This window comes from Cyprinodon variegatus, unplaced genomic scaffold (assembly GCF_000732505.1).
Source record: "Cyprinodon variegatus isolate N-32 unplaced genomic scaffold, C_variegatus-1.0 Scaffold166, whole genome shotgun sequence".
NCBI lineage: Eukaryota > Metazoa > Chordata > Actinopteri > Cyprinodontiformes > Cyprinodontidae > Cyprinodon > Cyprinodon variegatus.
Window position 1 is genome coordinate 1,017,255 of NW_015150619.1, and position 27,030 is coordinate 1,044,284.

The 27,030-nt window shown below is 39.8% G+C and overlaps 2 protein-coding genes across 2 annotated transcripts in view; both read right to left on the minus strand.

The window, feature by feature from the left end:
* The window catches only part of lrpprc (leucine rich pentatricopeptide repeat containing), a 72,373-nt gene extending 49,919 nt beyond the window's left edge, over positions 1-22,454 (minus strand). The window contains exons 1-17 of the mRNA XM_015378212.1: positions 22,276-22,454; positions 20,935-21,137; positions 20,605-20,727; positions 20,308-20,429; positions 19,970-20,028; positions 19,387-19,473; positions 18,964-19,090; positions 18,668-18,812; positions 17,003-17,154; positions 16,754-16,859; positions 16,560-16,667; positions 6,547-6,665; positions 6,377-6,467; positions 5,530-5,599; positions 2,909-2,936; positions 1,677-1,734; positions 843-949 (exon numbers count right to left, since the gene is read on the minus strand). Of these exons, the coding sequence (XP_015233698.1) occupies positions 843-949; positions 1,677-1,734; positions 2,909-2,936; positions 5,530-5,599; positions 6,377-6,467; positions 6,547-6,665; positions 16,560-16,667; positions 16,754-16,859; positions 17,003-17,154; positions 18,668-18,812; positions 18,964-19,090; positions 19,387-19,473; positions 19,970-20,028; positions 20,308-20,429; positions 20,605-20,727; positions 20,935-21,137; positions 22,276-22,454 (1,884 nt within the window). The remainder of the gene's footprint in view (positions 1-842; positions 950-1,676; positions 1,735-2,908; positions 2,937-5,529; positions 5,600-6,376; positions 6,468-6,546; positions 6,666-16,559; positions 16,668-16,753; positions 16,860-17,002; positions 17,155-18,667; positions 18,813-18,963; positions 19,091-19,386; positions 19,474-19,969; positions 20,029-20,307; positions 20,430-20,604; positions 20,728-20,934; positions 21,138-22,275) is intronic.
* A 1,478-nt stretch (positions 22,455-23,932) lies between these two features.
* On the minus strand, positions 23,933-26,380 carry znhit2 (zinc finger, HIT-type containing 2). The gene is made up of 2 exons (XM_015378177.1): positions 26,306-26,380; positions 23,933-26,133 (listed from the first exon to the last, which is right to left on the minus strand). Exon 2 carries the CDS (start codon positions 26,073-26,075, stop codon positions 24,399-24,401), a length of 1,677 nt encoding a protein of 558 aa, XP_015233663.1. The 5' UTR covers positions 26,076-26,133; positions 26,306-26,380; the 3' UTR covers positions 23,933-24,398.
* Positions 26,381-27,030: the final 650 nt, after the last annotated feature.

A 27,030-nucleotide genomic window follows, 5' to 3' on the forward strand; every position in this document is an offset into this window, starting at 1 on the left:
GGAAAGTGAGTACTTTGGCCATCTCTGTATGTACTGTATGCAGTTATATGTAATTGCTGAGTTTAATCTGCATATCAGCTTTAGGTGAAACAGGGAATCAAATTAGAAAAAAAGAAACATATCTGTCAGAAAGCGTTTGACTGGTGCGTCTTGACTATGAATGTTTCTTTTTTTTTTTAGCTGTTATGATAATGAAGTGATATTCAGGTTTGTTTCTGGTGGTCAGTGACCTCTTGTTTGTCCGTCGATACGACGAGGACCATCTATTCATCCAATGGTTGGGGAAGTTAAGAGTCTATGAGTACGCAGGTGGCTGATCAGGCCAATCTGTGCACGGAATAGTCTTGGGCAATGTGGACAGGGAATGGTGGCGTCTGGTGCAAGACCTACCTATATTTTGCAAATCATAAAAATGTAAACCATTTTCCTTTTTAAATCTTACCACTGGGATGAACTATTAGTTTAAAGCCATTCCTCAGTCTGGCATGCGTTTTTTCTTATATTTTTCTATAAAACAATCAGCAAATTAAATATGATGGTGAAGCTGGACAGAAAGCAAATAGCAGTTTATTCAGAGCTGTGTAGATTCACTGGCTTTACAACTTTTGTTTATATTTAATAAATAACAAAACTCACTTCTTGTTTTCAAACATTTAACAATAAATTTAGATTTTTTTTCTGCTTTTAGACTTTTTATTTTTTACATCCAAACTAAATATATGAATAAAAGCAGCTACTAAAAGCCTTAATCAAATAAAAAACTAAATAAAAGGATCCTTTCTAGTGGAAAACTCAGTTGACCTCACATCTTTTAATAAAACATGAACATCTGTAGTTTGTACCCGAGTCTGTAGCTGATTGAAGAAGCTTCTCAGTTTATCTTCCTGCGCCTGGACCTGCACCTCTGACATGCTGTCGAACAGGTTGTAAAGGAAGTATGCTGTGGCCTCTGCACAGAAAACACACAAGAATACACACTGTGAGCAGTCATCTTGGGAAATAAATTTCATTTGCCACAGTGTCAGTCACACTGTCCATTTGTGCATTCATACTATTTTTCTGTAACCTCTGCAGAGTGTGAGGTTGTGTCATTTCTGCTGACAGAAGCTGCTTTCTCTCTGTGGTTTGAGTGAACGTACGGGGGCTTCGCTGTGACAGCTTCCTCCTACCGCCAACGCTTATGCACACACGCAGATGTAGTCTAACTGGAAGTGACACGGATAACAGTCTCCATCGCTTCCACTGGCGCGCACACACCAGCTTCTGCACTGGAGACTCTCCTGACTCGCATACACACTCGGAGTTGGTGCTGCGTCAGCAGCCAGGCTCTGTTTCTGCGAGTAGCAGGTTCTTCATCAACATGCTGACAAACACACAAACCCATAATGGACCAAAACGTACAGACGGCTCCATGAGGAGAAGTGGGCCGAGCATGAGCTTACTGCTACAGAGCCTGGATGTAAACAGACATTTTATCATCTACTACATGCAGGAGGTCGTCTGTGCAACCTGACAGTTTCTGTACTGATACGACGCAGCTGCTGCAGACACACAGGAAAGCTGCTTCGATCCTTCTCACCTACGCAAAAATGTAGAAATTCTAGAAGTCAAAGAATAACAGAACATATATAAGCTACAAATGAGGATGGTGTCTGCATATTAAAGGGTTTTCTCACCAGAGGGGTTGGAGTTTCCAGCTGAGAAGCGCTCGTCTTTATACAGCAGCTCAGTAATCTGGGGAAAAGAACAGCAAATTAGTCTAGCACATAAACACACAATGTCTTTATGAATAAAGTATTGATTGAGAAGTTTCTTTTTTTCGTCGTACGAACAGAAACATCAGCAGATTCTACTGGGGTTTAATGTGACAGACACCAAACTTTGATTGGTGTATTTTATCTCAAACATTCACAGATGATCGTCTGAACTTTCTTCTCATCTTACATTTGTTTAAAGTGATTTTGAGAAAGGGTTGCTTTTTTGGGACTCTATTAAATAGGACATTTTAATTTAATGTTTGATTAATCAAAATAAAAATAAAAAAAAACATTTTCTCAGATCATGATTAAGTGATAAAAAAAAGAAAAAAAAGAAACTTGAAATGTGGCTTTCAAATCCACCCCATGAATCAATGTTTGGCGGACTGTAAATCTCCACCTTTAGCAGCTTCTACCTATTTTTCTTTCAAATGACCTCCTTTCCCTGCTGAATAAAAGCATGCCCACAGCACAATGCAGCCAACACCATGCTTGATGTAAAGTTGACGTTTTTTTTAGGGTGTTGAGCAAAAATTTGTTTTCCTCCACAAAGACTTAAGGCTTTCTCTAAGGAGCCTTATTTGTTTTCTACGGGGATAAATTTAGACAAAAAAAAAAAAAAAAAAAACTGAATAGATTGCTTGCTTTTAATTACGTTTCTGTGAGGAAAATTAAAAACAGGAATTCCCTGCCACTAAGCTATACTAAGCTATAGCGTAAAAGTTTGTGCTGGTCCGACTCATAAAAATCAAACCACACATTAAAGTTAGCGGTTGGAAAGTGACCAAATATGAGAAAAAAGTTCAAGCTGTATGTTCTAAGCACTGCATGAATGCATCAAGAGGGGACAGCAGAATTTCATATCTTCATTTATGCAGTTCTACATCTTCTACTTTACACCACTGTTTTAATGGTTATTTGGCCACTTTATGTATTCAGTGCAGTCAGAAAATTTCCGTTTCACATTTCTACTGTGTTGTGATGCTATCTCTAAGATTAAGTAGAAATAAAAACATAAAACTGCTACTTTAAGAGAGCAATGTTGATGAGTTATTGATTAAAACTAAGATATACAGCAGAGGATCTGATAGAATCTGATATGTTTAACATTCCTTTTCAAGGTTTGTTTTCAGGGGTGCATTGAGTCTTACCTTCACCATGTTGTCCACATCAGAAGACCTGCAGGGGGCAGTAGAGGACAATAAATAAAACAAGCAGCAGCTCAACCAGTCTGCCTCCCCCAAACCCTCCAAAAAATAAAAATTGCATGAGGTTTAATGCAGTTTGATAATTTTGGTCACAAAACACAAAAGAAAACCCATTTACTTTTCTGGAATTAGAAAAACAATCAAGTCTAAAGACATTTAATTCATATCTGCTCTTATAGAAGCTTTAGAATAAAAAATATATATTTTTACAAATAGGTAGTTTAGATCCAGTAAAATCAAACAACTTTTCTGTTATTCTTTTGCAAAAAACTTAAACAAATTTAAATTGTCTCAGAAGCGGCAGGATTATTTCCCCACAGCTGGTGACCTGACAGCATAACACAGCAAACATGAAGCTGGAGCGACGCGTTTCCCTGTTTGACGCTCTTCAGCCCACAATACAGCAGATGAGAGGCGGCGGAACAAAACTCTGGCAAACCACAAAAGACGCAAAGTCACACATGAACACGCGCACACTCTACGGGCTAAATGATGACAATGTGTGACATCTCCGCCGTTGTCAGCGAGATGTTGGAAAAGGAGAGAGAGGGAAAGATGAGAGGAGAGAAGAAGAGGTCTTTAATGATTAAATTATCCCCTGACCTTGTCTTTGACAGGGGCAGGTCCAGCACAGCGATGACATGGCACTCGCAAACACACACACACACACATGTGCAAACGCTCCCAAAGTGACAAGACCAATTACGACCCTGTCAGGCAACCTAACCATCAGAGACGTGTGTGTGTGTGTGTGTGTGTGTGTGAGAGAGGAAAGCGAAAAGAGGAGAGGAAAAGGAATGAGTCCAAGAAAAAGGCTGATAATTAAAGATGACTTAGAATATCTATCCAGATTCATGCACTGCAACATATTCACCAGACTTCACATGTCAGAGGATCTGTTAGGAAGCTGCAGCTCTTTGCACAAGGAGGTAAAACACCATGAATCTGAGCTTTAGGGCATCATGTGAGGAGGAATAAAGAGAGGCGGCGGCAGCTTCATGGTGTGGTGGCATCTGGTGGAAGTTGCTGGAAGGCTGGATAAGGTCCGGATCTAAATACACTTCAAAACTTCTTCTCATAGACATTGTAGATTCAATCTTCCCACATTTTGATTTTGTAAAACCCCAAGAACATCTTAGTGCACTGCAGGCATGAAAGGCAACAGAACAATGTTTTTTGGATGAAGCTGGGAGGAGTACTTACTATACGTGTTTGATAGAAACCAAAACAGAAAGGCATTAACTTTAAAGTTATTTTGGTATGGCGTCGTTCACTGACCAGCATCTTTTCCTGCTGCAGTGCCCCTCAGCTAGATGTGCAAATCTGATAAATACCTGCACTGTTTAATTAGACTGCAAATTTTTATTAGTTTTTTTTTCTGGATTTACTTATTTTTTTGAAAATGCTTATTTTCAGTTTATTCTTTATTAAATTTTATTATAGTTTTTAGTCTTTTATATGAAATGTCTTACAGCAAAACTTAACAAAAAAAAAGTAGATAACAGAAATCAATCCCCAGGTAAGGACAAACTACTGCAGCAACACAAATGACCGGACTGAGGAACAGTAAAAAAAGCAAAAAAAGAAACTGGAAACTAGACCTCATATTACTGCGTTATAATAAAGAAACAAATGAAGACTAAGCACAATTACTGCTGAAATTCAGTGCATTTGTTTCATGTTTTTATGCAGAGTTTTTATCTTTATTTCAGTTTATTTTTCTCATTCAAGTTTTCATCATTTCGTTAGTTTCAGTTAACGATAACCTCTTACACCCTAAAGACTTACAGCTGTAGGGAAACCTACCGCATCTATGAAACTAAACGCATGCCACAATTTTCAGATTTAAATTTGTAGAAAGAAATTAAAAACTATGCATGAATTTGGCTCCAACAAGCAGAAATATGAAAAAAGTTGAGGCGTGTTTTGTAATGAACTTGAACCAGCTGAACCAGGAGCAAAAAGTGAAGCTTAAGTAATCACATTTTTGCTAAGTGAGAGAAATAACTTAAGACCCTGCAGGAAAGTCAGCACTTGACTCCTTGGTTCACTTCCAGCGTTGCTCTGAGCCCCCCCAAGTGTTTTTGTGCAGCCGTGTAGTGCTAAACTGTAAATATTCATAAACACCCCTTCAAGAAAATGCCTGTGAGTCAGACGCTGGTCCTAAGGCTAACCCCTTGTGTGTCAGAAAGAATGAGAGAAAATGCAACCAGCACAGAAGTCGGGGGATAGTGGTGGGCATCTGCTGTTTTGCATATCTCCCGCAGAGCTTTGAGGCGAGAGCATGAGGGGTGAGGGCCTCCATATGTATGAGGGACCCGTGTATATCTGCCCGTGTGCGTGATGCAGCGTTTCTCCCTGCAGCTGCCCATGCACAGCCGCCGATGGATGGTGCGACCGGCCACACATGTCACATTCACACACATTGTGAGCATATGCTGTCGTGACCTCTATAGAGCCACATTAAACCCCAGGCTGGGGCTCTTAGGGGCCAAATATGTCAAAATGCAGAAGTGATGCAGAAAATGGAAAAAACAAACAGATGAGGAGGCTAACTGACTCACTTTTTGAAGCCTGTGATGAGGCTGCTGCGGAAGAAACTGAGATCCAAGGCCGGGAAGGAGGGATCGGATACTGAAGTGAAGAAAGCAAACTGTTAGTTACCAAAAAAAATGGAAAAATTAAACAGCACATCAACACAGACTGATCACTGGTTCAGAAAGTGTAGCTCCTCTGATTGTTTTGTCCTAATCAATCTCTTAAAGCTCTCCCACATCTTATGCAAAGCAGTTAAAAAAGGAACTGAAGATGGTTATTTATTATTTTTACTGTAGCAAACATCTCAAAGCAAAAAGCTATTTTTAAATCCTGACTTTCACTTTCAGGGCCTTTCTAATTTACCTTTCCCTTGATTTGCTTTGGTCCGTTTCATCCATATTCTTAATTTCTATACCATTTGGCTGCTAAAAGCTGCAATATTCAGCCATATATGTAAAAAATGCTTACTAAACATGATGCTGTTTTTAAAACGCCAGCAGTCATGTTAAATAAGCTCCACTCGATTCACATTAAACTGAGACGTATGGTCGGTTTTTGACGCTGTTGGAGGAAAGACAGACAACGGGAGCAGCTATCCATAATTTAGGAGCCCTTCATATCTCGCTCTCCTCTGCAGAACGAAGCTCTCCACGCTGTTTACAAATTCACACAGACTAATCCCTTAAAAGGCCTGATGAGCACAGAGGTGTTAGAGGGTAAATGTGTGTGTCTGTGTGTTTAAGTGCAGACACGCCGCCAATTAGCCCGCAGGTGAGGTAGCAGCCTCAGTGATGGTGGCTGCTTAGGATGGGGCACGGACTCTTTAGACTTTGATGAAGTCGATGAGAGTTGATGCATTTGTGTACTGCTTACTCAGAGCGTAGACTTTGGCCAGGTCGCTGGCAGCCGACGTGCGAACCTCTGCACACAGAAAGGCCTCCGAATCCACAGAGACGCCTGAATCCTGAACAGACATTTGAGCATTTCAGTCAGTAAAAAGAAAAGAACAGTCAGAGAATAAAGTGTAGCCAGCTTTTGTTAACCTTGAGTGCTTGACGTGCGGCCTCCAAGCTGGGGAACACAGGCAGGACGTAGGTGGATAATGTGTCGAGGTCAGGGGAGACTCCAAGCTTCTCCATGCCTCGCATCACCTCCACCACACCTACAACAAAAAACAGAAAGTCATCGCTGAAGTCTATTGATATCCTGACAGGTTCCAAGAGAAACCTCACATTTCAGCAGGGATCTAAGCTTCACGTCTTGAAGAATAAAATTGGAGCGAAATCTCTGGCCTATTCAGAGCCAGGATTTCTGTCCGCTGTTGCTACACCCATGCTCCAAAAGTCAGTGACCGGATGCAATCAGAAATTAAAAGGCCTATATTGGTGGCTGTTTGTTCCTTTTTTTTGGCTTAAATCTGCTTCAAGATCAGAATTGTGATAATAAAGTTAGTCTTGTTGGGATCAAAGATAGTGATACATCATGCCGATATAGCTTGTTTTTGTTCCTTGTATGTTTTAGTATTGGCTGATACACAGATGTCTTGGTCAATTCATGAGTTCCATACGATCTTGCACAGCCATCCTGATTTATTTGCCGTCCATTTTAAATATTTTGTTTAATTTGCTACATAGTTTTTTAAACTAGAACTTGTACCACATTTTTTTTTAACCGTGTCATTTTTCTCCTGTAAATAAAAACAGACAAAGAATATCGGTTCCAAGAATCAGCCTAAAAATATCGGCAACACATACTGGAGAGTAAGACTGATATCAAAATAATCGGTAGCCAACTAAAACTCATCACCTTTTGAACCTTTCCCCTGTATAGTTCCTTAGCATCATCTATCAATATCAAGGCATTTCCAAAAGAAGGTTTGACTCATTGTAAAGCATTATTTGCATGGCAGGTGCCAGGCTTTATGCAAAAGTGGTTGTAGTGCTAAAAAGAAGGAAGAACTTTTAAATACAAAGTTTTAAATGCTTCTTTTTAGGATTGAAAGCATCTGAATATCGGGATAAAAATCTTAAGCCAATATTATCAAAGTACCAAATAACTTCTAAATAATATTTTATATTATTTTAGAAGTCATCTGATTACCAAATGTTCCTTTTTCTTCCAGAAGGCATTAGGTTCAAGCCTTTTCGTGTTGTGTTTTTTACTCAAAGTTATCTTACCATAGTGTAAGGTTATAATGGGTCTTTTTTTTTTTATTAACTTAATGCATGTTCTCATTTAAAATGAAGAAAAACCACAGCTCCTGTCTCTCCCAGCATGCACACTTTACTACTCTTACTCTGCAGTTCCACCCTGAAGCTGTGCAAGTACCCCACACCCTTGACTGTCATAGCGCTAATGGCTCCTTTCCGTCCTCCCCCAGATTGCTGGGTAAAAATATGCATGCATAGACACACACGTGGTCTCAAGTGGACTCTTGCACCCTGTTCTCCAGCAGAACCCTGAGGTCCTGCCTCAGGAAAGCTGGCCAAAGCAGCCACATGCATATGGAAGAGCCACAAAAACCATTCAGCAATGGAAGAAACACTTTGCATCATGTCTTGGAGCGTGCCCCGTAAAAAAAAAAAAAGTCAGAGGCTTAAAAGAGCCAACACACATAACATGTTTGCACTTGTTGGGGAATGGTGGTAAAACACTAGCATTATGTGCTTTATCAATATTACTAATACACCTTGATGTTGAAAGACTATTCCTAAGTGCTTCTTCTAGTTCTCACACACCAGCATATGTGGTATATATAGAGAGAGACTGAGAGATCTTTGTGTTTGTTTATTCTCCTGGGGGCTTGTGTTCACCTGTCAGGCTCTTTGGATAAATAAAGGATGAGTTCTTGGCTTTTATATGCCATTAAAACCTGCAACTAAGCTACATTACCCAGGTAGAAGGTACCTGAACCACTTCTTCCATTCACCCTTCCCCTGCCTCCATATCACTCATTCATCTACCTTTCTCGCTATCCATCTTTCACAAAAAAGTCAACAGACAATCTTCTTCTTTCTTCTCAATGGAGGAGTCCATCCACTCTGCCACCCATCCATTCATTCATTCTTACTCCGACAATCGCTTTCAACGGTCCTTTTTTATGAACGAAGAGATGGAGCACCTGCTTTCCTCCTGAATAATCCATAGTCACTTTCATGGTGAGCCAAACAGACTGAGAACAAGTAAATGGAGAGCAGGAAGTTTGAATGTAGAAGTTGGATGTCTCTCACGTGCTTTCCGGCCTCCTCCACCTTCATCAGCACTTTTAATTCATGCAATAAGAGGGCTATTGGATTTTTTTTTATTTTGCTAGTCATGCCTTTAAGCAATACCTTCTTCAATTATTATTTTTCTTTTCCAAATGTCAAGATTTCAACTTTATTTGGGGTAAAATTGTTGACATAAGACCCATGATCAATATCCGAGCAATCCAAACAAAAGAATCACTTTCTACATTATAGAGAAAAAGGGTGTACGCCAGCTTTAGTTGAGAGGCAGTCCATCTCTAGATAATAATATTTCTAGTAAGGACCCTATTGAAATGCTATAGCACAAGGTGTTTAAATCTGATGTTAAATAAACTTGGAGCAAAACTTAAAAGTCAAGGCTGTCTAATGAAAAAATCTCAAATTTCAGCCACTTCTGGAGAATTTTTAACAAATCTGTTCTAGGACAGCTGCCATCGATCATCTTAGTTATCAATTAATCTACAGATTATTTTTGAGTAATTGATTAATGAATCAAGAGTATAAATAAATTAGTTTTTAAACATATAAGAGGAAAGTGTTTGAAAAACAGAAAAGCTCTGTACAGTGCATTTTAATTTTAAAAGGCCAATTCACCCCCGCAATCTTTGCAAATGGACTCTCCATTTGGTCTTATAGCACCGTCTATATGGTGCACGCTTTATTTTGATCATTTAAGCATCATTTATTGCAATCCTGATTTGTCTAAAATGTCTTGTTTAGCGCCCTCTTCGTGATTAAGGAGAGTACTGCATTTAATTTCAAGTTCGTATTGGAGATGGCTCTATGGTTATTGCGAAATCAGGCCAGAAAAACTTACGTTGCTACCTTTGTTTTTTGCAATCTGTCTCTTTTAGGCTAGTGATTCATTAGCATGGAATTCTGTATATTTAGCATTTATTTATCTTACAAGACCTAATCTTATACTGGATTATTTGCAGAAACCTGATATGTGGGTATTTTACAAATGAATTGGTAAATAACTGATACAGGTAATTTTCCTACTTACATATACTATGTAGTTTTCTCTCTCATTTCCAGTCATTGAATCTCTCTCCTGTGGCAGACTCATCCATTAAGTTGACTGCATGTGATCCTACAGCTCTGCAGGCATAATCCTCACTTGTTAACAAAAAACAACTCCTTTCATATCAGTTAGTTATATTGTGGAGGAATGTCTGATAGTTTTAAAGCCAATATCAGCAGATACTGATAATATTGTACATCTGCTGTAATAACATTTAAAATGAATGGCTAGCGATATTCCAAAGTATTATTTACCTAACTTTCCTTCCAGGTCCTGAGCCTCTTGAATTTCAAATGTTATGCTGTCTGAGGCATTTACAAAGAGGTTTTGGAACAAAGACGGGCTGTGAAGAACAGAGACCTCTCCAGGACGTTCAGCATAAAAACCGGATGTTATATCCAGGCAAGAAGTATCAAAGTAGTGAGTTAAGCATGGCAGTGGTCACAAGATATCACCATCAGCTTCATGTCTCCAGGTTAACTGTCACAGACGGGAAGTTGGGGACACAGAAATGGGAGGAGAAGAGGAGAGGAGGGAACTGGTGGCTGTCATCTTGTCCTGTCCTTGAACATGAGTACCTGTCACTTCCCTTTTCCTTTCTCCTCTAGCACCATCTGGCTTGTCTCTCTTTGCCTATGCCTTACCTAATGTGGGATTTTATGCTAGAAGGCAAACGCAAGGTGGACAAGAATAACTAATTTAAATTACAATAATTCATTTTTGAATGTATCAAAAATGAAAAAGAAGTAAACTTAAAACCTTTCATACCCCAAAAAAACAGGCAAGGTGAGAGACCCCCCCCCCCCCTCCCTCTGCTTGCTGTGTCACAGCTTATAAGAGACCATTGTGTCACAAGGACTGACAAGCAGTGGCTAGCTAGCGGCAGGTGGCGAGAAGGGCCAAGCATATGCTTTCGCTAAACCCACCAAATCCACACCTCATCAGCATGTACGGGGATTTTTCTTCCCCCTCCTCCCACCGACAGAACCCCCCCCCCCATTCCTCAGCATCGGCCTCTCTGCCCGCTAGTGACACCTGTGGACAAAAAGTGACACGAGGCTTAATATTTCATGGGCCATGCACAGTGGGGCGCGTAATCCAAAGTGAATTCCCTCAGAGCGCTCGCATTTACATGAAATCAAGTCACTCTGCATCAGTCACATCACCTGCACTGCCCTCAGAAAGTCATCTCCAACCGACCCCCCCCAGACAACTGCCTCCTACAGCCAACGAATGGGGGGGTGGGCTGCATGATTCATGAGGATTAAGGCAAACACTGTTGGAAACAAGCAAGTGTGAGCGAGAGAGAAGTTTCTCCACTTTTCTCTCTTTCCTTCTTCCCCCCTTTTCCACTCTGATACGTAAATGGATGATGTCTGACGGTGCGGTTGGAGCTCAAGTCAGTCTAGCTAAACATGTTTGCACTCATATCTGAACCTCTCCTCCAGGCAGCCAAAGCTAGCCGCTGAGACATCTCAGCAGTCAAACGGGGAATAAGTCTTGACCGCACGGAAGATTCAATTTGCTGCGGCACAAACACCAGTCTGACCAGTTTTCACCCCCCTGCCAGCTCAGATGCCGTCGACCCGGCTGACGAGAGGAGAAAAAAAAAAATCCATCACTTATTAATTGCTTCAAAAAAGCCCAAAGAGAGACCTGGAGATCCGCAAACACGAAGCACTTAAAAACCAAACTGCTGCTGAAGAGGAAGCACAAGCTAATGAGTTTTGAGTCCTAACGAGTGTCAAGATGTCTGCAAACTGTGACCAAGACAGTTTTTTCACACAGCGTCATCCCAAACAACAAATGAGTGGAAAAAAATTTGGAAAAACAGACATGTTTGTGATTCTAGTGCTTGTTTGTAGAGAAATTCTTCAGGTTGACTTCACTTTAACTAGAAAGCAGCTTTAAAACCAGAGCTCCCAGTACCCTGTGTGCAATAACGGTAATAGACAGATAAAGTCCTGTATGGGGAGATGAATGTGGTTTGACAAAAGAACCAAGGAAACCCACTGAAGCAAAACTACCAACACGACAGCTTAGGCCTCCCTACCAAAGGGCAAAGGTCAGGAGGTTATCCTTCAACAGAAAGCGTGCACCACTTTGAACGGCTTCTGCTTAGTTAGTATCGGCACACAGAGCAAAGGGATTCATGCCCCTAAACCTCCATATGTCTCCAAACAACTTCAACGTATTGAGTTTGAACTTCGTGGCTGATCAACTTAAAGTAACGGAGGTAAAGGTTTTCAAAATAGTGTACAAGTATAAAACAGTGCTTGCAGTATCCCCACAATATAGACTCCAGTCATCTCATCAAGGGAGTCCAATCTTAACATGATGAATTGATGATATGAATGCAGGCTGGTGTGCTATTGTTTGGTTGGAAAGAAAACCTACAGCCACACGACCCTTTCTGGAACCAGTTTGACATTCCTGATCTAGATAGAGCACAGCATCACTACATCCATTAAAGGTATAGTGGAGGATGTTCTTTTTCCGAAGGATCATCAAAATAAGTGGTCCTCCTAACTGTCAATCATTCTGCTGATATGTTTACGTAAGGCCGACCTACATGCTCGCCCCCATTTTCAGACATAGTGTAAAAATTGCAAATCTTGTGAATGTCTTTTTTTTTTTTTTTTGTGGAGAGGACGGATCTTTTAAAAAATTTGGGAAAATCCTCCACTATCCCTCTAATAAAAAAACGCTTTTAGCATGAAGGCCATGTGCAAACTTTGCTTTGCTTGATTCCCATCATAGCTCTTTTACCAGAGAACCTGCAAGGTCCCTCAATGGCACAAAGGAGAAATAAGGGATCCCACAATGCTTTGCCTGACGTGCCATATAAGCCCAGCTCTCCTCAAATAACAAACACACATAATTGCTTGTACTCTGGGTGACCAATATAAATCTTTACAGTTATTGTTTTTATATGTAATACAGCTTTAGCCGTCCAATATATCTGTGTAAGCTGTTTTTTTCCCCAGACGGTTTTAGTCCCATTTTGACTTTAATCATCTAAATAACATCCTGTCTGGAATTCCTTTCTTACTCATGATTGAGTCGTCACTGTGGACCACATGATAGCTGAAGGAACAAGAGCTAAGGGCTTCGATTAGACTGTTACTGGTGGAGCCAAAGTGTCAGGAAATGGGACGTTTTAAAAAAAATGTGCTCAAGCACGTCTCTACAGAGAAGCCACAGTGTGTATTTGAACAGAAACTCTCACCCCCCTCACGCAGGGATCAGACCTCTTCGCCCTTCACTGGCCCAGCCTGCTGAAATCTGTCCCAGCTGGTTCACTCTCAAAAGGTCATGAATATTTGAGTAAAAACTCCCCTTTAAAAGCTCTTTCTGGTAAAGAAGATGTTATATTCCGCTGTATGCCTTCAGAAAAAAAAGATCCAACATAAAAAAAAAAAAAGCTTCTTTTTTTCAGATTAAGATGTGTCTACTTTTTTAAAAGCTTCATGGCTCACAAACCTAACTGGGGCTAAATGTTAGCTTAGATTTACAACTGGCTTGACTCTCACCCCATCTCCTTTAAAAATATAAATAAAACCAAGTGGCACATAATGTATTTCTCCACTAAACCAAGCAAGTTCAAACGCTGGAGGAGTGCTGAATGAGGGCTCTCGACTTACTAAATAACATGCTTCTCCTTAATGCTCTCAGGGCTACAACAAAAACATCTGTAGTTACAACCAGGAAGAGGAGAAAGCTTGTAAGTTTAAATATTTAGTGAGTAAATAGCGCTGTGTTCAGGAAGGCCATGGTTTCTGAAAAGCACAAAGCTTTAAGATAATAATTGGGCTCGTTTATTATTCCGACTACCAGCAGTCTTATAGGAAGACCTATCGATTGTTTCCCCCTTACTTTGCTGACACTGCAAACATAAACGCAAAGGATATCTCCTTTCAAAGGACAGTGGGATTTCTTAAGAGCTCCCAGCCAAAAAGTGGACAAAGGAAAAAAGATTAACTGAATAATAATAATTGATCTCTCTCTTCTGAGAAAGTTAAAAACAATCCACTGGACTTTGTTTCCAAGTTTGAAGACGTTTTTCTTCCCATCTAAGAAGGTTTTTCAATTCAAAATGTCAAGAATAGCGTTGAGCTTGAGATTTTATACAGTAGCCCATCAAAACCTTGTTATAGTTTTGAAAACATGCAAATTGAAATGGAAGAAGGGGTTAACCCCTTCGGAATGGGGGTCCTTTGGCTTCTTTTGGGGCCTGCAATGCCCCATACCCGTCTAAAAAGGCTGGTTATACTCCTGCAGCAGTGTGCCGCAGTGAGCTTGTCGCAGGTTTGACACAGACATTTTTTATTTATGCTCAGTGTTGAAGCGTGGTCTGCATCGATTATTATTATTATTATTATGTGTATTCCACGGCACAACGCAAAGGGGAAAATCACGAACTAGCTGTGGGTCTAGGTACGGCCGAGGCGGTGAGGAAATGGGGGCAAGTTTGTCCACCAACTGAGGCACCTGAGGGCGGAAAAGAGCAGGAATCCAGGTGGAAAAAGGGTCCCAGCGTTCTCGCACACCTCGCTCTTCTAGCTTTTCCAACATCACAAGTCGTTTCCACAATCGCGGTCATACAAACAAAACAAGCCGGTAAGGTACAAAACAGGAAATACACATAATCTACAGGGGATGTAGATTTGACCAATCAGAGGCCTCCTGTCTACACCAATGTCTGCGGTCACCTACAATCTGGAACAGGTGCAGCAGAGTGTTTGCTGAGGGGGCGGGGATTTCTCTGCGTTCACCGCGACACCTACGCAGATGACCTAGAATTGAAGTATAAATCAGCCTTAAGTCTCTGAAAGGGGGGGTCATTAAAGTGAATTGTTGGCCTGGCCGAATAGGCGAGGATTTCTGCTCTCCTGTAAAGGGGTTGGGGTTTTGATGATAAGCCATGTACGTTTCCTTCTGCATCTCCATACTGCCCAGTACGCTGTCATGGTCAGTAACAAGATTGAGACTGAAAATAGACCAAGCAACCAAAAATTCAAAGAAAAACTAAATATGGAGGCTCTTACCTACAAATAACTGTATTAGAACCCAATTTCTCTTAACAAACCAAATTTGTATGTGGCGATGAAGGACTCCCAGAAAACACTGCTTTGGATCGCTTCCAGCTCCACAGAACCAATGTTACTGAGGACCCGAGCTGGTCCTCACATTTATACTATTTCAAAAAAACATATTACAAAACCCAGATTGATACTCAGCTCTGATAATTTGTTTGTGTTTACAGACTGTCTTGACTGTTATTCTCATATATTCACACTGTTTATTCTGCGATTTGCAGCTTATGCTAACAATTATTATAGTTAGTATGTGGGTCTATAAGTATTTCCTCATACAGAGATAGCAGTATACATCGGCAACTGTCAAAACATTTAAGAATAACCAAGTCACCCAAATACCCTGAGCTTGACATTTTTTTTTTAAATTAAGAAGAATTTGACTTTTTCAGTTTGTTATTTTAGATCTCAAACCATTTTCATCTATTGGCACCACCTGATTGGTTGAAATAAGTAATTTATGCAATGTAGTTTAACTTCTAACTTATATTTACAAATTAGAATCTAAAAATCAAAAAAGAATAATAACAGGCATGTTCCCATGAAATCAGAGTAGGAAAATTTGACGTTTCTCTTCAACCTTGACCTAAGCATGCCTTTCTTGCTTACAAAAATATATAATCAGTAAGATATGCATTATCGACATTTATGTTACATGTATCCATTAGATCCTTTACAAACTCCTTGGCAACCATTCCTCTTTACAAAACCTGTTGCTAAACAGGTTGAAAAAAAAAATACTAAAAACAGTTATTTTGGTCATCAAATTGTTTAAATAAATTAAATACCAACAATCTTCCAATTGGGAGTTTTAACTGTTAAGTTGGGTTTGATTTTATTAACAGTAGGACCGGATAAGGAACATTTATACTTAGTGGAAAAAAATATATATATTCAAGTCTTATTTATCGCAATATTGCTTTTAAAAGCAGATGCTCCATAGTTTAGATGTCTAGACACAGATTTCCAAAAGGCTGCCATGACAGAAGTTCAATTCTCAAAAGAATAAAACATCTTTGCCATTGTACCTACATTCTTCTGCTTAAACTAGTAGCCATCATAAACACAGCTGCAGTCTATCCAAAACTCTGCAGCCCATATCCTCACTAACACTAAGAAAGTGAAGCACATCCCTCAAGTTTTTAGGTCCTTACACTGGCTCACTGTATCTCAGAGTAGACATTAATATACTTCTATTAGTACACAACTCTTTAAAATGCTTATATTCAAAATCAAACACCCAGACCTCTCAGGTCAAATCTGCTCTGCATACCAAGAACCAAACATGGGGAAGCAGCTTTTAGTTCCTAGAGTGCTGAAGCCCTAAGCTGCTTTAAATCAACATTAAAAATGTATTTATTTAGAGCGTCCTTTGATTGAGCCATCTAAACATTAATAGTTAGATTTCTGGTCAGACTTTTGTTCCATTTTTTATTGGTGATTTTTTTAACGTAATCCTCTTATTTTAACTATTCATTTTAATTCTCTTTAACCATTTGTGTTATCTGTATAACACTGAAATGCACTTCAATTGCTTCAAATGATCATGCTCCTAAAATATGCTATATAAATAAGCTTGCCTTTGCACCACTTAATGCAACAAAAATATGTTTTAGCCTCTCACTCAATGGTAAGACTGTATGTTAAGATTAAAATATGGGATGTTTTAAACCAAACAGTATGTGTACCAGCTGTGTTGTTCTCCTTCAAAGGCTGAGTAAGAAGAGGCCAGAAGTAATGAGGTCTAACAGGCAAGTTCTGCTCCTTCAGTAACTTCATCAGCTCCATAGATGTTCCTGCAAAAAAATCATGGAAAAAAACTATTTTATGTTTCAGTTACAATTTAAGCAAAAAAGAGTTTCAGTCTAAAAACGTGTCTCACCCAGTTTCTTGGCTTCAAGAGCGCAGGACAGCGTGAAGGTGATTGGTGCAGAGTGAAGGTGCAACTCCTGAAGCTCTTTGCAATAGCGAACAACCTTCTCCAGTGCCTGAAACATTCCAGTCAAAAATTACATCCGATAATCATCAGAAATGCTCAATGTTTACAGAGACTGTTGGTAAACTTGGAGGGTCTAACTGAATTTTTTTCTTGGACAAAACAGAGGTAGGGTTTAGTTTTTTTCTTACGTACCGTGTCCATGTTCACGCAGTGTCTGAGGAAGAAGTTCCCAAGGTTCGACGAGTCGCTGTTATCAGACTGTAGAGTAGGGAATGTTTTCAGGAGGCTAAAAGCTACATCTTCTTGTCCCTGAGTGATGAGGCTCAGACACAAGTTCATGGCATCTGGAGGGAAAAAGGAGGACATTTGGACACATAAGCCAGTTAGTTGGATAGGGTCATAACTATTCACAAAAAACATTACATTTTTGTTATTTTTTTTTAAGTTCAGGTAGAAGTATTTGAAGAGCTCTCAGACCTTTAGTCCTTAAAAGTCAAGTTTCCTAATCGGGTTTTAATTTGGATTATTAATCATCTCAGGAGGGGAAAAAAAGGCAGAAAAGACAACAGAGAAACAGTAAAAGGGAGGACAGGATAAAAGGAATCCAGAAATGGGGGCAAGGATTGCAACAAAAAAATACATAAGGAAAAATTAAACAAAGGAAATAAACTTTGGACAATGATATAGTGGACATCCACTAACTTGACTGCTGTCTGGTTATGCTACCATGATGGACAGCGTGAAACCACCTGCATTTGGCATAATAATACAGCAAGATGTTTACTACAGAGATATAACAACGTCAGAGGATAATCTGCCATCCCACCATCATCTACATATCACATTTAAATGGAAAATAAAACAGGACTACAAAGCAAAATGTTCTTTTGCTGCAGTGCAGGATACCTATAATTCACCTGCTAGCTTGTTTTCAATTATTCAAGAGTCCCATCTGTCGGATATCTCCTATCTCACATAACATGACTTGAACAATTGTTTGCTGAATCACCAATCTTAGTTTCAGGAAAAGCGCTGAAGGCTTATAGAAGTTTAGAGAGCCCTCTGTTGTATACCAAGTGGGGGAGAGCCTGCATCATGCTGCTGGAAGGAGGGGAACATGGTGGACCGAGCTATAGTAACAGCTAACATGTTAAACATTCAGACATTAAGAGTTTCTCATATCGCTCTTGAACATCGATGCATTTAGACTACAAGTATGACGCTTATCCTTGGGTGAAATAGTAAAGCCTGGCTGCTCTCTAGGCTTAAGGCTGGTTTATAATCAGAAACCAGGTCATCTGCGTGCGTGTCACAGTGAACGCAGATATGCCCCCGCCTATTCTGCAGACACTCTGCTGCACCTCTCCAAAATTGTAGGTGGCCGCAGACGGTGCAGCAGACAGGAGGCCTCTGATTGGTCAAATCTAGATCCACTCTACACTAGGCCTATTTCCTGTTTGGTACCTTACCAATCTGCAATAGCAGCCGGTCATGTTCTATGCATCAGCAGTTTGTTTTGCCGTCCAAGAGGGAGTCGCGGGTGTTACATCATTAGCTGACATACGCCGCATGTCCTTCATAAGAGCTAACAGCCTAGAAGTGCAAATAGTCTTCTAATCCCCATTTTGTCAAGATTCTTTAATCTAATCCCATGTTTTTTCCAGCTTATGTAGCACTGCCTCCAATTACCTCAACAATACTCCGAAGCAAATGGGCAGTCGACTTTCAAAGACAATTTAAAAATCAACTAAAATATAGATTTTATTAACTTTAAATTCATCTCAGGTCTCTCAATAAAACATCAGCAAAAGGTCTGAATTATTAGTCTTTGCTTTGCTGTAAACTGTAACGATGTACCTGGTATGTAGCCTCTCTCATGCCTCAGGCGTTCGACCATTTCTGGTATGTGTTGCTGCTGTCCAGCTTTAGCCAGAGTGAAAATGACCTGCATGATGTCTCTGTCCATTAGGCTGCAGTCTGCGCTCTCTGCTGCCTCCAGAGTCTGAAAATGTTACAGAGTAAAATGAATGATGGGAAGGAGGAATATGCAGGCCTGAACACTGGAGAAATGAGACACCCAGATTTACTTTAAGAGATGGGATTGTTTTGAATGGGTGCCATGTTTATTAACTCTGAATGGTGCCAGCACAAACCTTCTTCATATTCTCTAGATCTCCCTTCTCTGCGTACGCATTCAGAAGCGTCACATAGGTGTCAGGACTTGGTTCCACTCCAGCTCCACGCATCACAGACAAGATGTTGGCGGCGCTCTCTATATCACTGCACAGCACAAAGGAAACTTTTTTTTTTAAATCGAATTACTCCAAAACTACTGTTACTGGGGGAGTGGGGGCCTAGTGGGCTATCCCCTTAGGGCATGGATTCCTGGGGTTGTGAGTTCAAAACCCATTCTGGGTCTCTGAGCAAGACCCTTAGCCCCCGATTGCTGTGGCAGCCCACTGCTCCCAAAAGGGGATGGCTTAAATGCAGAGAGTTAATTTCTCCATTGTGTAATATAGTTCAAATGAAAAATATTTAATTTATATTATAAACAGATCAACAACTAAGATACTCACCCTGCACGTGCATGACCCGTCACCAGAGAGCTGAAGACCGCTTCTGTAATCGGTAAATCTTTGCTTTTCATGAAACCCAAAATGGTGCTGAGGATAGATGCAAATAGACAAGATCTATTATACACTGTGAGAGGTAGTGTTATTAATAAGAAACACACAAGGCAAAGAGATTATATCAAGAAAAACATTAAAAGCAATTTTAAAACTTCAAGCGAAGCAGTTCTACAGCTAACCGGGCCTGGTTCTGATTTAATTAACCGGTTCTATAAAAGACTTCATAACATTAGAATAAATCTCTTCCCAGTTTGGATCTAGAACCGTACAACATTTTGAACCAAAATAATGAACAATTTAGCTTTGAAACATTTAATTGATTGCTGAAATAATCATCAACTAATAAAGTAATTGAATAATCCCTGACTGGACTAGACAGGATCTAAAACATGACATTTAAGGTAAGAAAAACCACTAAGAGGAAAACTAAACCAAAAAAAGCTTTATATTTCCTTTTTTTTTTTTTTTAAGAAAAAAAAAAAACAATCTAAATGATTTCCTAGATAAGTTAAACAACAGATTTGCTCACCTGGCTCCTTCAATGTCTCCATTTTGGCAGTAAGCTGCTATCAGTCTCTGATAGGTGACCTGTTGACAAAAAAAAAAATAATCCAAAGACTTAGATCATAACTAAAAAATAATAATAAATAAATAAATAAATAAATAAATAAATAACTAAACAGCCTGCTATTGGAGAAATAAAGTCTAAAAACAAAAAATGAAGACCAACAAAAAATAATAAAAGATGTTTTTACAAAAACAAAATGCACAAAAACATTCATTAGTGAGCTGGTTTTCTTCAATAAACTATGATGAGAAAATCTTTCATTTTCTAAACCCCTGGATTTCACTCTGTGCTATACTCACTCTGTTAGGCTGGATGTTGGCCGCTTCCATTTTAGCCAGAAAGTCTGTGGGGGAGAACTTGAACTCATTCTGCAGGTAAACCTTCAGCAAGGCGTTGTAGTGACTGACATCATACTGAGCCCCTGAAAAAAAATAAAAATAAATAAATCAAATGTTCAGCTTGACCATAAAGGCAAAGTGAAAACATGTATACTGCACAAGGTTCAAATAACTGCAATAAACGAAGAATCTGCTGTAAACAGTGTGATGGTTTTAAAAATTATGCTAGGGTGTTGCAGTGGGGCGGGAGCTTCTCACCCAGCTCCTGCATCTTATCCCAGACTCTGTGTGCCAGCTCGTTTCGCTCCTCCATCGGAACCTCAGGCAGCAAGGAGCCACAGCTCCGCAGCAGCAGCAAGGCCTGATTACCACTGGGATAACCTGCAGGAAGAGGAGGAAACACAATGATGATGGACAAAAAGATGTCGAAAGTTTCAAAGAAATTTATTGGGAAATGAGCTTTTTCTCATTTTGATATCACATCTTCAAGTATGTGGAAAAGCAAATCTGATTCTTTTATGAGGTAGTTAATATTTGCATTCTAGAATAAAAGAAACCATACGACTCTTCCAAGATCCGCCTGCTTACCTGTCCTGCAGATGTCATGGAAGATGCGCAGCAGCAGGGTCTTGGTGATGCGTCCCGTCCTCCTCACCGAGCTGTCCAGTTTGGTCAGCGCCCAGTCAAACTGCTGCGCCTGCCTCGAGCGCACCGCCACGCTGGCCTCATCCTTCTGCTCCGTGGCCACAGCATAGTTACGCACACAGCTGGCAGTGTAAGGCCACACACACCTGAGGATGATGGAAGTTAAAAAATTATTTATCATTGGAGCTCTTTAGTTAGAGAAATGCAATTATCAGCTCACATTTGACCATAGGTGGTGAGATTTAGACCTTCTGAACTTTTCCACTTGTTTATCCATTTCAACCACAAATGCAGCTTATGATAGTGGGGTTTTAAATGAAAGATCAATTAAAGTATTTAAAAACTGTCACATGGAGGAAGATTATACACTTTTTTTTTGAGTTACTACAAATAAATTCTAAATAAAAAGAATAATGACAATCTGGATAGAGCCTGTTCTTTTTTCTGCAGTCGCAGCTACCAGTCTTTTCAAGTATTTCTCTTCTACCTTAGCTGTACCACAAAAAAACGTTTTTGCTCTTTCTTCTTTACGATTAATCTAAAGCTCCATCACATATAATGTTAGATATAGAGCATCTTTAATTATCAATTCAAACCCAAACATATCTAAACTAAATCCCTCTATATCTTTCTATTTAAGCTGTGGTTGCATTTTTTTTAGGTTTCTCCTGTAATGAAAAGTCAGCCCCACACCATGTTCTGCTGGTGTGCATAGAGTAAAATGCAGTTAGCTTTCCACAACACAGTGGTTTGCAGCTTGTGATTTTGTAATGAGCTATGACCTTGAAGGATGACAGTCCTGCTGAAGTTACCTATTCAGTTGTTATATGTTATAATGGTCAAAGAATGAAGTGTTAGTTTATATATTCAATAATAAAATTAAGAAAACTGTTAAATATTAAAATGCATCAGACTAGCTACAGCATCACAACGTTGACTTGTTAGCCTCATGCTAAAAGCTAACATGCTACAGATATAACGGTTGGTCTCTGTGTATTATGTGAAAGAAAAGACAAAAAAGTCAAATTAGAGTAAGGAGAGCTGTATGTGCTGTCCCAACGTTACACAACGTTCAACGTTGCATAAAAAGGAGCTTTGTTTACTAAGGGTTGCAGAAGAAGACGGTTGCGTATGATACATTTATTTTATTAAAAATACCAATTTTAAAGTCCATAGTGCAAAGCTGTTGGTGGTATTGTCCGTTGTATATTACTGTGTTTGTCATTGAACTCCAATGACATCCCGGCTTCACGCGTGGGTCCCAGCTAACCTGCAGCAACCTACCTGCTCACGCTGTCAGAGACGGGGCCGACCTGTCTGGAACAGACGCCGGTGGTTCTACTCCCGACAGCCCCACAAAACAAGCGACCGAGCGGCGGCCCGCTTCTCCTGCTCCTCGGGACCTGGAGCAAAGCCGAAGGGGAAAACTTGAGTAACCGGGCTGATCTCAAGAGCGCAGCCATGTTTTCTGATACAACATGAAGGAACTCTCACACCGCGTGACCATACTCGGAGGGAAGAATCTCGCGAGAGTACCAACCCAAGCTAAGAACACGGCTGTCTTCTTCGTCTTCCTTTTCTTCTTCTTCTTTTTTAATAGCGGGTTGGCAAGCACAGCTGTCTTTGCAATTATACATTAATTTCTTATTCTATTATATTGTTTCTGCACTTTATTCTATTTCCTATTTGAGTTATAAGATCACTTATTCTTACATAAAATGTGCTCACAATCAGTAAATTATCTTGTGGTATTGTGATTGCATGGTCCATGAAGTTTTTTTTTATTTACATTATGTGTTTTGTTATTAATATGAATTATAAGCTGGGGAAAACAGAATCCCAGCTGTAAATTGCTGGTCCATGTAAAGTCGCAGATAGGGTAGAAAAGTCCTCCTTTCTGAAGCTAAAAATCCCAACCACCAAAACTTCATGTGACCCTAACACTGCAAAAAAAATATAAATCTACATAAGTCATTAAAGTGCAATTTTTCTTAATTTGAGGTGATAAGTTAGACTTTTTGCCAATTGAACAAGGCAATTTGCATTTCAATAAAGAAAAAATATTTGCATTTATTTATTCGAAGTGCATAATGTCAAATAATCTTATTTTAAGAGTAGAAATACTCCTTCCATTGGAAAATAATCTTATTTACCTGCTCAAATGCCTTAATTAATTTAAGGCATTTTTATTTATTTCGAGATCGTTTTTGCAGTGCAGATTAGCAGATGAACAGAACATAGAGGTCTTTGTGTTAATGGTTCCCACTGTGCTGCTACATCCAATCAAAGTGCTGTATGCAGTGGCATTAATTAGACCACCATTTGACTATTAGTAGTAGAGCAGTGTTCTCTGGATGATGAATCAGATCAGTCATCTTTGGCACTTAGGTAAGCATTTTTTTTTTTTTGTGAATTGTGCCAAGTTTCAAGTTTGATGGACCCCTCCTTAGAGGCACGTACATACACTAGACGACAATCAAACAAACCATTTGAGGGACTAAACCCACATACATGTATGTGCAATGTGCATATTTTTTCTAAGGGTTTTAGTATTTTCCACAAGTTTGTTAAATTTTGTCTGTGTATTTTAGGTGCCTTTGAGGCACTAATCTGCACAGTGTTCTTATAGCTTCCTAATAATGTTTGAGGAAATTGAGGAGGATCTAACTTGGCTCCTTATTTCCACATCAAGAGACTTGGAAGATTTTCATGCTTCCAGCTCCATGCAATTAATGTAGGGATGGCTAGAGGCCAATGCTAACAATCATTACGTTGCTATTATTTAACTTTCAGACATTTCATGTTGTATTTAAGGCAGAAATCTAGGAACCATTTCATCATGGGATTAGAATTGAGGGTACATAACTAGCAATAATTAAATCCACATTCATTATCAGTTTAATAAAACAGACAAAAGTAAAAAAAAATCCTACATTTTTCTATAAGTAATTAAAAAGTTTTGCAGAATATTTGACAATTTTCCTTTTTTTTATTTTGATTTTTACATCACTCAGGGATTAACAATTGATATTAGCACACCATCATGTTGCTTGTAACATAGAAACTCCAGTTTTGAAAAACAAACCGATATTAAGAGTGACGAGCGAGTCATTTTTTAGTTTCCTCACAATAACTATCCTTCTTTTTCACAATTTCAAAAAAATTCTAAGTTATGTTTCTTATAGGACACCAAAAGTATGGGAATCTTTCGCTGTACCAGGTTACTCTTATTGTGCAGCAACAAGTGGGGGAGGGTCAGTGGAAGATACTGGTAATTATCCCATACCAACCATTGTTAGTTGTTTGAAACATCAAGAAATGAACCTTACTTCATTTAAATTCACAAACATACCAGGGATGTTTCCAAATATTTTATTTAATTATATATTGTGTAAAAAAACAAACATTTAGCTCAGCTCCTCAATGAGCTTATCATTCCTCCTTCTCTTTTCTTTCTTCAAATTCTCCTCAACAACAGTCTTTGTTTTCTCTATGCTGCTCCTCACACTCTCTCTTTTACCATGTTCGCCCCACAGTTCGACAGCAAGTATCTGAACCTGCGGTGCGTTGTCCTTCACCCAGGCTTGAAAAAATTCACATTTTTTGCCCACCTGGAAGTACTTATGTCGCCTCACCCCTTCATCACCCTCTTTGGACAGCTTTAGTCTGGCTTTAGAGAATGTACTTCGCAGCTGGCTAAAGGCTGCCAGGCAGTAACCGGAGGGGTCTCCTCTGTCCCTGCCTGTCAGGATGTGGGCCACAGCCTCCACTGCTCTGGCCGGAGCGAGAGGATCCTCCCTGTTGAGGTAACCGCCACGCAGAATGAGAGTTTCCCCGCTGTCTAAAGCATCCTGGACAGAGCTGAACACCCTGCCTGAGCTCAGTGCCTCAGACAGGGCCAGTATCATGTCACAGAACTCGAACATCAGCGAATCAGTGTCACCGTTAAACAGAGACAAGGAAAAGGCATAGCCATAAAGGGCGTTTATTATACTGTAGCAAACCAGAGGAGATGGATTTGCACATAAGGAGCTCAACTTTGGAATATTAACAGATATTGGAGGAACTCCTCCAGCCGAGCTTCCTTTACTTTTTCCCTTTCCTCCTTTACTTTTGTTCATTTTAAAAGCTGACTCTCCTTTCTGATTCTCTCCTTGTGAAATACTGACTTGATCATCTCTATCCTTCTGTTTGTTTACTTCTTCCTGAAGTACCTGGACGAGCGGCCTGCCTTCCTCCTCATGCTTCTCCCACCAGGGCCTCCACAGAGGGACCAGCCCACTGAGATCCCCCCCCTTCAGAAGACCCAAGAACTTCTTCTGCTCCTTCTCACCAAGAAGTTCCCACAGCTCCTCCTCTGAAAGCTTGTCTATGTCCAGCCCGGACAGTCGCTCAGCCAAGTCAAGCTCTCCTTCTGCATCCTCACCAGCAGCTCCAGGCGCCGCCTCTGCTCCTCCGATCTCCTCAAGTTTCTCTAGAATAGCCTCCATCTCTGGTATGTTTTCCCTTCCAGACTGTTGAATTTCTGCCAACCTGGACAGAAGCTCCAAAACCTGCACTTGATCCTGTACTTCTCCTTCTCCCACCAAGTCCGCCTCTTTTAATACATTCTCCATACCCCCCTGTGTTGCCTCTGCTTTCTGCCTCAGTCCCAGCAGAATCTCCTGCATCTTCTTCTTCCCCTCTTCCTCTGTTTTCCCCATTTCCTTGAGCTCCTTCAGGACAGACTCCTTGTAAAACTCCTCAGAGCAAGCGGAGTGCTCTGGCCTCTGATAGCAGGACAAACCGCAGTACTGAAGGTTACAGCGTGGACAGGTGTAGTTAGACTGTTTACAATTGCACAACATACACACTGCCCTACTAGTCCTGGTGTTAGACTGGTGCTCTGCAGTGTTTTCCTTTTGAATCGTCGCAGGAGAAATAAACTCCTCTTTTCCAGCTCCTCTGGACGGAACCAGGATTCCATCTCTGGACACAGCCTCCGCCTCATCCTCCGGGTCGGCCCACTTCTCCTCCTTCGGACCGATATCTGTCAGGAGGCTCCTTACAGACGGGGGAAGGCTCCGTCTAATTACTGGATTCATGAGGTTGACAGCTAATCAGAAGCGACGCGGTAAGAACGCTGCGTCCAGAGGGGAAAACCTAAAAACATAAAAAACAACAGACGTGTTGGTGACGTTTCTCTGATTAGCCGGTTAAACTAGATTAACTTCGGCGAGGAGTTACGTCGGAGGTTCATTTCTAAGGACATAATGACAGAAAAACATTTAAAATATAGCGTTTAAAAGTAATTAAAAAAAAGAACTTTACTTACCCTTCTTCTAAGCCTGCACGAAAACCAAATTCACGCCTGCGCTCCCAAATAAACAGTCATGTCGCTGTTTGATGACGTATGAGCAACGTGAGCGACAGTTTCCTCTCATATAGCCAATTATGCTTTTATATATACCAGTATATCTCACCAATATATATATATATATATATATATATATATATATATATATATATATATATATATATATATATATACACAGAAGTCTTTCTGACCCAAGAAAGAATAGAAAGACTTAAAAAAAATAAAAAAAACTGAGGATCTTATATGTCCCATCAAGTTCTAATAATATTATGAATATAAACAGTTCTGTATAAAATCAGTAATCAGACAGTATGGCCCCATTGTAATCAAAGTGTTTAAACATTAACAAAACGTCTGAATGTTATTTGCATGACATGTACGAAAAATATTTTTTCTCACTGTCATATTGTCATCGCAGGCGTTATGAGGCATAGCACATATTTGTACATGTTTATGAATTTTAAAGTTCAGAAACTTGAACACTTATCTTAAAATGATGTTATTTTTATACAAAAAAAAAAAAACTTTATCAGACTGTATTGAAATCGTTGTATATCAGTTTTCAAACTGTTCTTCGGACTCAAAAGGAGAACCAAACTTTAGCTGCTGTGCTCTTCAGCTTGGAAACAAATCTGTGTGAGGATGAAACTCTTTGCTCAGATAAGAGAATTCATGATTACTTA

Bases quoted from the DNA above. Each gene is read 5' to 3' on its own strand.
- znhit2 (XM_015378177.1), bottom strand. From the start codon at position 26,075: ATGAATCCAGTAATTAGACGGAGCCTTCCCCCGTCTGTAAGGAGCCTC.